Genomic DNA, 16,177 nt, shown 5'->3' with positions numbered 1-16,177 from the left:
AATGAGTATTATTGGTTTTTCTAAGACTTATATAAATGGTTTGTGGTTTGAATGAAAGGGGTCATTGATGATTCCCGAGTTGTATTTATATTTTAATTCCTGCATTTTAGTTTTCAAGATGATGTTTTAAGTTATCGTTAACTCTTATTATGCCTTGCGTTCCATCGCGGCGGTAACGCCCCCGAAGTCGACGCGACGCAGCAGTGGTAGGCGCGTGTGGATTTTGGGGGTGTTACAAAAGCGTTCTTAGGATATGTGAAATCCGTCTTACTTTCCTTTGTAATAACTTATTCCTTTACTAAGGTGGCTATTACTTAAGTGGCCTTCTGACGGAAAGTAAGATCCATTTACTAAAGTTTCTTAATTCTGGTCGTCTTCCTTTTAGGAGATTGATGTCTACTCTTTGGAGTTTTATCAATTGAGGGCATTTTTCATGTTTCAAACTTTATAGATTTGTAACATGTTTGGCCGATCTCCTAATACAAGCCTTTTAAAGAAGTTGTCCGTATAGTGTTTATTACTTGGACGTCCACGTTTCTTTACTCTATTACTTATTATTTTGTTTTAGACCACCTTTTGGCCGGTGGTAAGATGCCCCTAATTAAATAGTAAGGCATAACAAGTAAGGAGATAATCATGGAGCGAAAGTAAATTTTTATTATATGAGTTTTGCTTAGCCGAGAGCCAAGATACATGTATACATATCTACTTTTTCATATATGTGTTGTAGCACTTTTTGGTAGAGAGCAACAAGCTTCTACTTTAATTACATCAAGTATTGTATTTCTTCAAGGTATCTGAGTTCCAAGTCTGAGGAATTGGCCGGCCATCCATGGTTTCAAGACGAAAGGTGCCACTCTAAACTTTCTGGACGATCTTGTAAGGTCCTTCCCAGTTTGGCGTGAGTTTTCCCACTTCTTTGGCTCGGCCGACTGCTTCCATTTTTCTCAGGACAAGATCCCCTACTTTTAGCGGTCGTTTGGCCACTCTTTTGTTAAAGTCTCGCGCCATTTGAAGCTTATACAATTGCATTCTTAATAGAGCATTGCCCCTAACTTTTGGAACCTGGTTCGAGGCCGTGCGAAGGGCAGCCCAACTGACTTCTTCTGAATATAACATGACTCTCAAAGTGGGCTCTTCTATTTCAATAGACATGACGACTTCAGAACCATAGACGACGAGCATAAATGGGGTCTCCCAAGTTGAGTTCTTGGTTGTAGTTTTGATAGACCATAGAACCAACTGCAATTCCTCAACCCATAAGCCTTTCACATTATCCAACTTCTTTTTCATGCCACTTGAGAGAATCTTATTAAATGCCTTTACTTGTCCGTTTGCCTGAGGGTGAGCTATGACCGCAAAGTGAGCTTTGATATCTTACCCGGTCAACCAGTCCTTGAGCTTGGGCGTCTCAAATTGTGGTCCCAAAATGTCCATCCCCCATTTGGCGAAGGGAAGTGGGAACAAAATTGGGGTCAGGTAGTTGGACGGCTTTAATGTATATTGCCATGCCACTAACAGCTGTCGTATTTCTTGGCATAAACTAGGGCGTCTTCCTTTAAGATGGGCCAATAAAACCTAGTACTTAATGCCTTCTCTCCCAACATTCTTCCCCCAATGCGAGAGGCACAAGCTCCTTCATGCAATTGTTGTAAAACGTCCAACCCGTCCTCACTCGTGATACACTTAAGAAGTGGACGATTGAACGCTTTCTTGTACAGGTTCTCATCCCAGAGCTCAAACCACTTGTCCCTTGCCTTCACATACTTCGCCTCCAATGGGTCAGATGGCAGACGTCCTGTCTTGTTGAATTTAATAATGGGATCCATCCAGACGTTTCCTCGGCTGAGAAATAAGACTTGTTCTTGATCAATGCTTTTTGTTGGTTTTAGTTCCTAAAACACAGTTCGTGGCACATCTCCTTCGGCCGAGCTGGCCAATTTTGAAAGATCATCGGCCTGATGGTTCTCAGATCTTGGAACCTGGTCAAGCACAAACCGCTTTAAGGTTTTGATTTCTTCTTGAATTAACTACATATATTTACTCATGGAGGCTTCCTTGCACTCAAAATCTCCATTTACTTGACTGACGACCAACAAGAAATCTGTTTTGGCCTCAATCTCCAAGGCTCTAGCTGCCTTGCACATTCTAATGCCTGCTAGAAGTGCTTCATATTCCGCTTCATTATTTGATGCCTTGAGTTTCTGAGAGCATACTCAAATTTGTCCCCTTCTGGCGATTGGAAAATTATCCCAGCCCCACAGCCATTGATAGTGGAAGACCCATCTACCATAAGTGTCCAATGCCTTCTGCCCCCAGCCGGATCTTGGACTGTCTCAACTGTAGGTCGAGTAAGCTCTAGTAGAGCTTAGCTCTAGTGCTCTACGATGAAATCAGCCAAGGCTTGTCCTTATTGCCTTTCTGGGCTCAAATTCTAAGTCAAACATGTTCAGCTCTACTGTCCATTTGAGCATTCGTCTAGAAGCATCTATCTTTTACAAAACTTGCTTTAGGGGCTGATCAGTATAGATAAGTATGTTATGAGCCTAGAAAATATGATCTCAATTTCCTGCTGGCCATGAGAAGCGCTAGGCCAAACTTCTCTACTAATGAGCATATGCATTCCGCATCCTTCAACACATGGCTTACAAAATAGACGGGGACCTACACCGACTCCCTTTCAGCCAGGAGAACTACGCTTACCGCTTGAGGTGAGACAGCCAAATATACAAACAGTTTCTCCCCCTCGGTCGGGCTGACCAAGCGAGGCAACTGTCGGAGATGCTCCTTTACTGTTGGAGAGCTTGCTCTGCCTCTTCCGTCCACTAAAATTTGCCTTCTTCTTTATAGTAGAGAAGAAATGATGAAATTTATCTCCAGATTTAGAAAGAAAGCGACGTAGGGCTGCCAAGTACCTGGTCAGACGTTGAACTTCATTGACTTTGGACGGTGATGTCATATTTAGAATTGCTTGAATCTTGTCAGGGTTTGCTTCAATCCCTCTCTGATCGACCATGAATCCCAAGAACTTTCCTCCCACCACTCCGAACACGCATTTTTCAGGATTTAACTTCAGCTTGAATTTTCTAAGTGTTACAATGGTTTATCGAAGATCATCAATATGATTCTGCTCCTCCCGACTTTTGACGATCATGTCATCAATATAAGCCTCAATGTTTCGCCCAGTTGAGGTTGAAAAACAGTGTTTATTAGCCGTTAGAAGGTAGCTGGCGCATTGCGAAGGCCGAATGGCATCCTCAGCCAACCATAGAGCTCCTTCTTAGTGATGAATGAGGTCTTATCTTGATTTTCTGGCCACATCGAAATTTTATGGAAACCAGAATAGGCTTCCATGAAGCTTAATAGAGCATGCCCGGTCGTGGAATCGACTATCCGATCTATTTTTGGCAGGGGGAAACTATCCTTGGGACAAGCCTTATTTAGATCACTATAGTCTACACATATCCTCCAGGTTTCGTTCGGCTAAGGGACCATGACCACATTTGCTATCCAGTCTGGATAATAAGTCTCTCGGATGAATTTGGATTTCAACAACTTCTACACTTCTTGATCGACGGTTTGATTTTTGGCCAGACCCGAGTGTCTTTTCTCCTTTTGATTATGATATATGTTCAGCTTGTGAACGACAACTTGGGGATCAATTCCCGACATTTCTTCTACAGTATATGCAAAAACATCTTCAAATTCTTTCAACAACTTGATCAACTCGTCCTTTATCTTTGGATCTAAAACAGACCCAACTTTCAGCGTCCTCTCCGGACGTCTTTCATCCAAGCAGATTTCCATTGGTATTTTTACCGGTTCTGGCCGCTCTAGTCCAATTCCCATGATGGCCATCACTTCCTCTGACGAAGCTTTTTCTTCTTTGATGGCTATACTCTTCCTCTTCTTGCTCGGCAAGAGAATGGACGGTTTGCTCATTTGAGGGAACTTCGTTTGAGATCTAACCACCACAGTCTTCAGATCATCCAGCTGGCCTTTCATAATCTCGATCGCCTCATTATATATTGCCTTTAACTGTTCTGATTTTCCTCCCTTCCATGATGAAGGCTTTAAAGTAGTAAGGTAGCATTCTCTTGCTGCTTGCTGATCTCCATATAGTGATCCAATTTTCCCCCCGTCACATTCGAATTTCATTAGCATCAAATAAATAGCAATCACCGCTTTGATGTGGTTCAAGGTGGGTCGTCTAAGAATGACGTTGTAAGCCGTTAGATCTCGTACCACCACGAACTTAACGAACAACGTGCTGGATGCTTCCTTGTCCCCTACCCTAAGGGCAAGGTAACTGTTCCCATGGGGTGGATTACTCCTCCTCCAAACCCAATTATGGGGTGATGGATTGGGACTAAGTCATTCTCATTCAACTTCAATCTTGACAAACAGTATGCGCTTATGATATCCATCGAGCTCCCGGTATCAATTAAAATCCTTCGTACCCACAAATTGGCAATCTTCACCTCCACAACTAAGAAGTCGTCATGAGGGGTTCTCAATTTCCCACGATCCAGCTCACTGATGACTACCTTTGGAAAGGGGTCAGACTCTGCTTGATTGGTAAGCATGATCTGGCTGAGTTCCCTTAAGTAGTTTTTATGCCCTCGGTTGGTTGGACCTTCTGCTGCAAAACCTCCATATATGAAAAACACCACATCCTCATCAATACTTTCACTTTCTTTTCTCTTGCTTTGACAATCATCCCTTTTTTGAAACTTTCTTTCCCCTTGGGGCAGATATGAATTCATCTTCCCTTTGTGAGCCAAATCTTCCAGGGCTCTCTTCAGATGCTTGCATTCATTTGTTTCATGGCCACAATCTTTATGGAAGTGACAATATTTGCTCTTGTCCATATTACTATAGGGAGTTTTCATTTCAGCTGGCGCCTTTAATTCATGTTGATCTTTTATGTAACAATCCTGAATTTCCAATATTTCTAAAAACAACTTAATATAAATAAACTTGGAAATCCAAAGGTGCTACGCCGCAATAATTATTAATAATAATCGCAAGACTAATGGTTCTAATTAAAATAATAAATAATACGTTTTAACTAATTATTACAGACCAACTAAATATAATGTAAATTAATTATTACAAACTAGAACATAATTCTTATAGTTAAATAAATAACAGCGGAAATCTTTTTAAAGTCCTATTAAATCAAAAGGGATCCAACGCACTCTTTAACCCAATTAGAGCTAACTATCTTCAAGTTCCTACACATTAAACACTGTAATATCAGCCAAAGGCTGAGCAAGATTTAATACTGTAATAAAACAAAACTATTCAATGTGCAGGTAAGATATAGAGGAATATCTTACAAATTCATTTAAAAGTTGTACAGATTATATATATATAATTAACTTTCTAATAACCTCAAATACGATCTTTCTTTCTTTCTGAACTATTCTGTAAAACTTTCAAATATGGCCTTTCGTAATCCGTGAGTAGATAATAAAAATCCAATGAGCTAGCTAGGCTCACTAGACAAGGTAAACACCAAAGTCCCTAGTATGCATACCCCTAACTTGATAACGTACCAAGAAGGAAGACAAATGACAAGAGTATTGATCAACATACCCCAACTACTAAAATATATTGTCGAGACACTGTTAACCCAACATACTTCCAAACTCGGATAATACCGCTTACCGGCAACCCCACAATAAAACTCTATAAACCCTCGTAAGGGTGAGGAACTTCCTCCTTTCAAAATCTTAACTTGGTAACATAGAGAAACTCCCTCCTTTCAATATAAGTCTCATAAATAATCTCATAAACTCTTTCAATATTGAGAACAATATAAGTAGTTTTGTTTTGGATTGAGTTGAGTCAACTCTAGGTATATGATAATGATAAGTGACTTATACTATATATATATATATATATATATATATATTATTGTATTGTAGATCATCTAAACAATATACTTAATAAGCAATTATCAAACCACTATCATAATTCGATTACTACTACTTCTACATGTAAAAGCAATAATACCACACTAATAATTTATAGAATATTTTATCACTGTTATCAACCTCCATTACCTACCCTTACACGCATACAACATTACCCGCATACAAGACCACCAAAAATCATGAAATTGCAGCAAGAATAACTTCTAGTATACAACTCCGAATCATGTAATTCTTGTGTCTAAATTCATTAGCTTTTCGAGCTCTACAACTTTCATGAAGGAACTAAGGCCTAAAACTGACTGTATCATTGAGAAAATTCGCCCAAACAACAGCAGCGAGCAAAACAGAGCAACAACAACAATTGCAACCTCAACAACAATTAACACTTAAAGGAACCACTACAAGATTAATCTTTCTATGAACATTACTCATATTGAATCAGAAATTAAACATGAATCAATTATATAAACATGCTAATATAGAAATTTGCCCCAATTCTATTTATTCAAGAACCCTAAACTAACAACATACCCAAATTCGAAAATACATTAACTAAGTCGAATTAAACATGAATCACAAACCAATTATACAAATTTCGCATAGTAGGAATTTCCCCCAATTCAATTTTGTTATGAACCCTAATTTATAAAAACCCAAAAATCAGATAATCAACCAATTACGGAATCAAAACTGAAAATTATGACTTACTTGATTAGGGGAAGTAATGAGATGAGATTACTTTATAAGAAGAACCCAAAAACCGCTATTGGATTTGATTCTCGACCCGAAACCGCAAGTCCAAAACCCAAAAATTTTCCTCTTTGAGAAACCACAAAAAAAAAAATCGAAAATATTGAAGCTAAATGAGTGACGAATGATATGTGGTGATGGTTGATAAATATTTTTGCAATTTTAATGGAAATCTTTGGTTGAAACAAAAAGGTAGAAGAACTTGGAAGGATAGTGTCGTGGATTTCTTCAACTCTTCTGCTCCCCTTTTCTAACTTTCTTTTCTTTCTTTTTTTTTCTACTTTCTCTCTCCTAGTTTTCTTATAATATAGTCATATTTATTAGATAGTAAACCTAGTGAATCTAGGAATTTGTTTTTGACCACTTCAAAGATAAAGTCAAAGCTAGTAAAAGAAATATATTTTTAAAATAAGACATCTGAAATTATTTTTCTAAAATTTTAATGCAACTAATTACTAAACGTGTATAAAAATACAGGGTGTTACATTTTATTTCCATAAGAATGGAGTATTGATCTTTACTTAATTCTATAGGTTTCGCCGATGCTGCTGGTTCACTTCTTTTACTTCTCCTGGATGAGGTCGTCATTGAAGTCAACGCCCAAGTTTCAGCTTTCTTGTGATTGTTCTTTTTTGGCTGAACTGCTTCTTTAGTCTTTTTTGTTTCCGGATGTTTTACCTCTACACATACTTCTACTGCAGCCTCCCGAAGGGCTTCAGCTAGAGTGGTGATCTTCTTCTTTACCAAATCAAATTTGAAACTTTCTGGCCTCAAACCCCTGATGAAGGCGTCAAAGGCCACTCCTGCATTCATATCATGAATCTGCAATGCCTCTAGATTAAATCTATTAACAAAACTTCTTAAAGCCTCCTTTGGTCCTTGGATAACTTTCCCCAAATGCATGCTAGTTTTCTACTCCTGCCGATTTGCTACAAAATGGCTAGTGAACAGAATACTAAGCCCCGTGAAATTATTCACTGAGTTAGGAGGAAGATTATTGAACCACTTTTGTGCTACTCCTTTCAAAGTAGTTGGAAAATTCTTACACCAAGTGGCATCATCGACTGCCTGAACATACATTTGATGCTTGTATGCCGACAGTTGATTGTCTGGATCGGTAGTTTCGTCAAAGGGTTCTATCGTGGGTAGCTTAACCTTTGGGGAACAAAGAAGACTCCATGATTCTGGCCGGGAATGGAGTAGGCCAGTTAATCTTGAGTGCCCTCGAAGGTCCCTCAGTGGGTATGTGCTCCCAATGATATTCCTTTAACAAAGCATTAGAAGAGGTGTTAGCTAGGCCTGGACGCCTATACACCATAGGTTGCAATACTGTTTTTTCTTGCCTTGGCTAGACAACAGATGGCCCTTGACTCCTTCCCACAGTTCTAGATGGTAGCCCTAATGGAGGATCTCACATGTAGTGTGTGAACCCTGATATTGAGCGTTGTAGAGCTGCTGCCTTCTTTGCCTCTAGATACTCCCTAGCATCCATCTCCATTTTATGACCACTAGGAGGTAAGTTGTCCCCTGGCCGGACCACCAACTTCCAGTGCATTTTTCTTTGCTGCTCACTAACCACCGGTTGCTTTCCTTTTGAGACCCGTCTGGACACTTCCTACCGAGGAGGCCTGTACACAACAAGTGATACTCCACTAATATTTTTGCTTTTTCCGTGGGTATGAATTGCATTGTCATTCCATGCAGCTTATCTGATAGGAAAAATTATTTTTAATAAGTTAACCTTTGGGTCAATTGACCAATTTGGTAAAAAAAATTAGCACCTAACGACAATTTGGTAAAAAAAGTTAGCTTCGGTGACAATTTGGTAAATAAACTTAGCTTCGGATAATAAATTGGTAAATAAACTTAGCTTCGGACAAAGGCATTATTGAGAACTGGATGATGTGTACTCTCCAATCAATGTTTGCCACGTGTCATAAATCTATTGCTCAGCCAATCTGGTGCTCCTAAATAAGGGTGACCTCAGGGTAGAACAATTACTTCAGACACTATAAATAGTCCTTGAAATCAGGGGAAAGGTACGTTTTTTCAGAGCAGTGTACTGTTATTCTGCCATAAATTCTCTCTCTCTCTACTTTCTCTCTCTAAAAGTTTTCTTTCCACTCCTGATACTTGACTTAAGCTTCGGAGGGGGAAGTATCATCCAAACCTCCAGGGTGGATCCCGTTTTGCAGATCCGAAAGCGGAGATCAGGTCTGGGTTTGGATTCAGGTGTTATTGCACAAGTCTCCCATTAAAAGAACCTACTGTTGGGGATAGTAGTACTGATTTAGGAGATTAGCACTCGGTAACAGTTGGCGCCGTCTGTGGGGAGACGCAACAATCAATGATTGTGACTCATCCAATGTTGCTAGGACAGGATTTTCGAGATTCGAGTAGAAGATATGGTGGACTATGAAAGGCCACCAAGAGGAAGAGATAATAAGCCCCCTGTTGTTGTTTTTGTCAACCTCTCTGGACGAAGCAGGGAGCCTGTCATTCAGGAAAACCTTGAGCGTCTAGTGACAACTGCCCATCTGGAAAACGTTTTAATGATTTTCAAACTAAGATGGTTGTTGTCGTTGAGGAGCAAATCAAGAATAACATGCTGTTTTTCCAGGTCAATCCAGACCCAGCTACTGTAACTCCACCTAAGGGACAGTCCCAAGAAGGTCGGCCAGAGCCAAGCAGGCCTCCTCGGTAGGAAGTGTCCAGACGGGTCTCAAAAGGAAAGCAACCGGTGGTTAGTGAGCAGCAAAGAAAAATGCACTGGAAGTTGGTGGTCCGGCCAGGGGACAACTTACCTCCTAGTGGTCATAAAATGGAGATGGATGCTAGGGAGTATCTAGAGGCAAAGAAGGCAGCAGCTCTACAACGCTCAATATCAGGGTTCACACACTACATGTGAGATCCTCCATTAGGGCTACCATCTAGAACTGTGGGAAGGAGTCAAGGGCCATCTGTTGTCTAGCCAAGGCAAGAAAAAACAGTATTGCAACCTATGGTGTATAGGCGTCCAGGCCTAGCTAACACCTCTTCTAATGCTTTGTTAAAGGAATATCATTGGGAGCACATACCCACTGAGGGACCTTCGAGGGCACTCAAGATTAACTGGCCTACTCCATTCCCGGCCAGAATCATGGAGTCTTCTTTGTTCCCCAAAGGTTAAGCTACCCACGATAGAACCCTTTGACGAAACTACCGATCCAGACAATCACCTGTCGGCATACAAGCATCAAATGTATGTTCAGGCAGTCGATGATGCCACTTGGTGTAAGAATTTTCCAACTACTTTGAAAGGAGTAGCACAAAAGTGGTTCAATAATCTTCCTCCTAACTCAGTGAATAATTTCACGGGGCTTAGTATTCTGTTCACTAGCCATTTTGTAGCAAATCGGCAGGAGTAGAAAACTAGCATGCATTTGGGGAAAGTTATCCAAGGACCAAAGGAGGCTTTAAGAAGTTTTGTTAATAGATTTAATCTAGAGGCATTGCAGATTCATGATATGAATGCAGGAGTGGCCTTTGACGCCTTCATCAGGGGTTTGAGGCCAGAAAGTTTCAAATTTGATTTGGTAAAGAAGAAGATCACCACTCTAGCTGAAGCCCTTCGGGAGGCTGCAGTAGAAGTATGTGTAGAGGTAAAACATCCGGAAACAAAAAAGACTAAAGAAGCAGTTCAGCCAAAAAAGAACAATCACAAGAAAGCTGAAACTTGGGCGTTGACTTCAATGACGACCTCATCCAGGAGAAGTAAAAGAAGTGAACCAGCAGCATCGGCGAAACCTATAGAATTAAGTAAAGATCAATACTCCATTCTTATGGAAATAAAATGTAACACCCTGTATTTTTATACACGTTTAGTAATTAGTTGCATTAAAATTTTAGAAAAATAATTTCAGATGTCTTTTATTAAAAATATATTTCTTTTACTAGCTTTGACTTTATCTTTGAAGTGGTCAAAAACAAATTCCTAGATTCACTAGGTTTACTATCTAATAAATATGACTATATTATAAGAAAACTAGGAGAGAGAAAGTAGAAAAAAAAAGAAAGAAAAGAAAGTTAGAAAAGGGGAGCAGAAGAGTTGAAGAAATCCACGACACTATCCTTCCAAGTTCTTCTACCTTTTTGTTTCAACCAAAGATTTCCATTAAAATTGCAAAAATATTTATCAACCATCACCACATATCATTCGTCACTCATTTAGCTTCAATATTTTCGATTTTTTTTTTTGTGGTTTCTCAAAGAGGAAAATTTTTGGGTTTTGGACTTGCGGTTTCGGGTCGAGAATCAAATCCAATAGCGGTTTTTGGGGTTCTTCTTATAAAGTAATCTCATCTCATTACTTCCCCTAATCAAGTAAGTCATAATTTTCAGTTTTGATTCCGTAATTGGTTGATTATCTGATTTTTGGGTTTTTATAAATTAGGGTTCATAACAAAATTGAATTGGGGGAAATTCCTACTATGCGAAATTTGTATAATTGGTTTGTGATTCATGTTTAATTCGACTTAGTTAATGTATTTTCGAATTTGGGTATGTTGTTAGTTTAGGGTTCTTGAATAAATAGAATTGGGGCAAATTTCTATATTAGCATGTTTATATAATTGATTCATGTTTAATTTCTGATTCAATATGAGTAATGTTCATAGAAAGATTAATCTTGTAGTGGTTCCTTTAAGTGTTAATTGTTGTTGAGGTTGCAATTGTTGTTGTTGCTCTGTTTTGCTCGCTGCTGTTGTTTGGGCGAATTTTCTCAATGATACAGTCAGTTTTAGGCCTTAGTTCCTTCATGAAAGTTGTAGAGCTCGAAAAGCTAATGAATTTAGACACAAGAATTACATGATTCGGAGTTGTATACTAGAAGTTATTCTTGCTGCAATTTCATGATGTTTTGGTGGTCTTGTATGCGGGTAATGTTGTATGCGTGTAAGGGTAGGTAATGGAGGTTGATAACAGTGATAAAATATTCTATAAATTATTAGTGTGGTATTATTGCTTTTACATGTAGAAGTAGTAGTAATCGAATTATGATAGTGGTTTGATAATTGCTTATTAAGTATATTGTTTAGATGATCTAATACATAATATATATATATATATATATATATATTATATATATATATATATATATATATATATATATAATATATATATATATATATATATATATATAGTATAAGTCACTTATCATTATCATATACCTAGAGTTGACTCAACTCAATCCAAAACAAAACTACTTATATTGTTCTCAATATTGAAAGAGTTTATGAGATTATTTATGAGACTTATATTGAAAGGAGGGAGTTTCTCTATGTTACCAAGTTAAGATTTTGAAAGGAGGAAGTTCCTCACCCTTACGAGGGTTTATAGAGTTTTATTGTGGGGTTGCCGGTAAGCGGTATTATCCGAGTTTGGAAGTATGTTGGGTTAACAGTGTCTCGACAATATATTTTAGTAGTTGGGGTATGTTGATCAATACTCTTGTCATTTGTCTTCCTTCTTGGTACGTTATCAAGTTAGGGGTATGCATACTAGGGACTTTGGTGTTTACCTTGACAACCATCTTAGTTTGAAAATCATTAAAACGTTTTCCAGATGGGCAGTTGTCACTAGACGCTCAAGGTTTTCCTGAATGACAGGCTCCCTGCTTCGTCCAGAGAGGTTGACAAAAACAACAACAGGGGGCTTATTATCTCTTCCTCTTGGTGGCCTTTCATAGTCCACCATATCTTCTACTCGAATCTCGAAAATCCTGTCCTAGCAACATTGGATGAGTCACAATCATTGATTGTTGCGTCTCCCCACAGACGGCGCCAACTGTTACCGAGTGCTAATCTCCTAAATCAGTACTACTATCCCCAACAGTAGGTTCTTTTAATGGGAGACTTGTGCAATAACACCTGAATCCAAACCCAGACCTGATCTCCGCTTTCGGATCTGCAAAACGGGATCCACCCTGGAGGTTTGGATGATACTTCCCCCTCCGAAGCTTAAGTCAAGTATCAGGAGTGGAAAGAAAACTTTTAGAGAGAGAAAGTAGAGAGAGAGAGAATTTATGGCAGAATAACAGTACACTGCTCTGAAAAAACGTACCTTTCCCCTGATTTCAAGGACTATTTATAGTGTCTGAAGTAATTGTTCTACCCTGAGGTCACCCTTATTTAGGAGCACCAGATTGGCTGAGCAATAGATTTATGACACGTGGCAAACATTGATTGGAGAGTACACATCATCCAGTTCTCAATAATGCCTTTGTCCGAAGCTAAGTTTATTTACCAATTTATTATCCGAAGCTAAGTTTATTTACCAAATTGTCACCGAAGCTAACTTTTTTTACCAAATTGTCGTTAGGTGCTAATTTTTTTTACCAAATTGGTCAATTGACCCAAAGGTTAACTTATTAAAAATAATTTTTCCTATCAGATAAGCTGCATGGAATGACAATGCAATTCATACCCACGGAAAAAGCAAAAATATTAGTGGAGTATCACTTGTTGTGTGGGTTGGTATTAGGTGGTTATTTACTTATTTTCTTGTGTCTTCTAATACCAATACTAATAAAAAAAACACAAATATACATATATTCATCAATAATAATCATGTTCTATGTAATCGCATATGCACCATCGATGTTGCAAATAAAGTGTAAGTGCACAATAATATATCGTCGACTCTGACTTTATGGTGTCCTCCAAATCTGCAAACAAATCGTAGCTTGAGTTGAATCCCTCGCAACGGACAACATCCCGTCCTCCTATAAATTTCAACCCCTCTCCTCACTCTTCTCCCCTAAACCGGAAGCTTGTGAGATCCCGCGCTCAGCTCACACGGAAGATAGAGAAATTCAAGACGAACAAAAATGGCGAAACCTCGAAAACCGCCCAAAAATGAAGGTTCCAAGTCCGATTCTTCCTCCGCTGAAGCCCTAATTCTTCACCAGAAGCTCTGTCTTTCTATCGACATCAATAATCGTCGAATTCACGGGTTTTTCTCTGATTTCATTTGCTAAATTCATGTTTCAACCCTAGTTTATGGATTCTTTTTTCGCTTTTTATGCTGAAAGAAGCTTCAATCCCTAATTCGGTCGAGTTTAATTGTATGAGGAGGAAAGAAGAACTGTATAGTTGAATTTGTTACTTAATTTAGGTTCTAGTTTCAAGTATCGGATTAGAAATTTATCATGTTCCCTTTCGTTGCTCTTAGTTATCGATGCTCAATTTAGGTTTACAGTTTCATGTGCACGTGTGGTAAAGAGTCTCAAGCTGTCAAGCAAGTATGCTTCCAAGAATTGTATATCTTGAAGCATGTGATTAGGAGAATGTTGATATGGTTTTCTGTGTAGCTTATAATAATATTGTTGATTTTTAACTAGGATACTCACTTCAATTAGCAGAACATATGCTTGTAGTTTAAGACTTGGAATTGTTTCGTATGCATTTCCAACTTGATGTTTAAAGTTCTTGCTAGTCCTTTTATGCCTTTTAAGGTAAAATCTAGGCTGTACTTTGACGTTATATATTTATATAGTACTTAACAAAGGAAAGGAAAATTCAAAGTATAGCAGTGCCTATATTAGATGCGTAGATTTTCCTGTCCGCCATTTACTTAGGGTCTTGGACTGATGTTTGTGATTGTGCTCACCAATACAACACAATCTCTACCCAGCTCTACCACAAGCCCCACAATCAGTCCCCCTGTGCACCCACCTCATCCACTGTCTACTGTCAACCTCCCACCACCCTCATCATCGGCCACCAACAGCCTGCTACCACCCGAAGTTACACCTAATTGTTAATATGTCACACCAAAAGCCCCATGTCCCACTGGTGCAGTGCATCACCACGCCGCACATTGCACTGCTCCACTGTCCTACCCTCCTATCGTCCTTACAGTTTCCACCTAAACCACGATCAGATAGGCAAAAAAATGAGAGAACAAATTCAAGGAAGAAGTGGAAACCATATGACCGTAAATTTTTGTGATCTTGTAATTAGATTTGTTAGACCGCATAACTAAGGACTTTATGGTCAAATTTAACCATCAAAGTTTTGAATTTAAAACTACAAAGGTGGAATTGCATCACTATAAGACCACAGTCATTACTACATTTTATCACACCATTGTTGATGGTTGGTTGCAAGAGGGAATAAGAGAAAGAGGAAGGCTAGTTGGAGGAAGAGAATGTTGGGAAAAGATTAGGAAAGAAGATGAAGAAGTTGGTGTTTGGTAGAGGAGTTGGAGATCAGTAGGAGAAGGTCGTTGTGTTTGTGAATGGAGGCGAGGGTGTTGGGTCGAGGTGGGGTTGTTTTCTTATACTTGAAAGTGAACCAAGGATGTTTTTCTTAAGTTCTTTAATCATGATTTCTTTCTCCCCTATTACCTTTCTTCCTTTCCTACCTTTGTTTGTGAAACAAATGGGCCTGTGATTCCCTGCAAATCATTGATTATATGTGGCCTATAAGGATTGAGAGAGGGACCATCAGTGATATCATTGACCTTGGTAGTTGATTTTCATCTCCCACCTTCATCAAGAACTCAATGAGTCCATGTTTGCACTTTGTATTTTTTGGTAATGCCTAGCACTCTATTTGCCTTTTTGAGGTGACTTGTACTTTTGATACCTGAAAGTCACATTCATCCTTTTTCTAGAGAACCAACAGGGGAAGAAAAAATTGTGAGTTGCAAGCAATTGAATGCAGGCATCTTTAGATATTTTGTATCTTGAGCTGAAAATTTCCTCTTTTTCTGTTCCTTGTTTTAAAGATTTTTTTTTTAATACTTGGTTAGATTTCCAGCAAATGTTTATTATTTTTCGGAAGTGGTGTTGTGTCATAGTGGGATAAATGATTTTACTTATTGCCGAAGTAGCTTATTAGTTGTAAATAAACCCATTTCGTTTATTTATCATTTAATTGGGTGGAATTCAGTTTTGTCTCTTGACTCTGTTCAAGAGGTTAATGCCTTAATTTATCATGTTTTCCTGACATGATCTCGTTCTTTTGATTGCTTAGTTACACCGAGCTGGACATTGCCGTCCCTGATAGTGGAATAATTGGGTTGCATGCTGAAAATTTGGAGATTGAAAGAGTTACCGTGGATGGGGAGCCAGCAGAGTTTGATGTTTTCCCACATTATCAACCTGTTGAAATTGAGAACAGGTGGTGTTCGGTGTCATCTGTGAGTTCTGCTGCAGATGCTGCTGGTGTGACTTATATATCGGCTCTGGAAAGAGAATTAGTTCCGAACTTGCTGATTCTTTGCCGTAAGACGATTGACTCAGGGAACCAACAACAGGGACAACCGAATCTCGAAAATGGGGGTCAAATAAATGGCGAAGTGAAGCAGGTTTATTTTAAATGTTGTGCTTTAGATGAGTTATGTTCTGTGAAGTTCCCTGTATGTACTGGTGGTTTAATTTTTACATAAGTTGGCTCTCTGGTTTGTGATGCAACTGTAAATCGAATTTACTTGTCCCCCCC

At 38.8% G+C, this 16,177-nt stretch overlaps 2 protein-coding genes across 5 annotated transcripts in view; one reads left to right on the top strand and one right to left on the bottom strand.

Annotated features, from left to right (window-relative positions):
* Positions 1-4,289: 4,289 nt before the first annotated feature.
* Positions 4,290-7,595, bottom strand: LOC125497707 (uncharacterized). Its single transcript, XM_048645371.1, has 2 exons — positions 7,371-7,595; positions 4,290-4,937 (listed from the first exon to the last, which is right to left on the bottom strand). Exons 1-2 carry the CDS (start codon positions 7,593-7,595, stop codon positions 4,290-4,292), a joined length of 873 nt encoding a protein of 290 aa, XP_048501328.1.
* A 5,729-nt stretch (positions 7,596-13,324) lies between these two features.
* LOC104908221 (transcription initiation factor TFIID subunit 2) overlaps positions 13,325-16,177 on the top strand; it is a 35,747-nt gene continuing 32,894 nt past the window's right edge. For 2 of the 4 annotated variants that reach the window (XM_048644408.2, XM_048644407.2), the window contains exons 1-2: positions 13,332-13,682; positions 15,710-16,043. In XM_048644408.2, the coding sequence (XP_048500365.1) occupies positions 13,558-13,682; positions 15,710-16,043 (459 nt within the window). In that variant the 5' untranslated portion in view covers positions 13,332-13,557. Of the gene's footprint in view, positions 13,683-15,709; positions 16,044-16,177 lie in introns of those variants that run through there. The other 2 variants (XR_008969552.1, XM_048644409.2) reach the window with 2 other exon arrangements.

Source organism: Beta vulgaris, chromosome 5 (genome assembly GCF_026745355.1).
Source record: "Beta vulgaris subsp. vulgaris cultivar EL10 chromosome 5, EL10.2, whole genome shotgun sequence".
Classification (NCBI taxonomy): domain Eukaryota; kingdom Viridiplantae; phylum Streptophyta; class Magnoliopsida; order Caryophyllales; family Amaranthaceae; genus Beta; species Beta vulgaris.
This window is presented reverse-complemented; position numbering and strand designations above follow the sequence as displayed.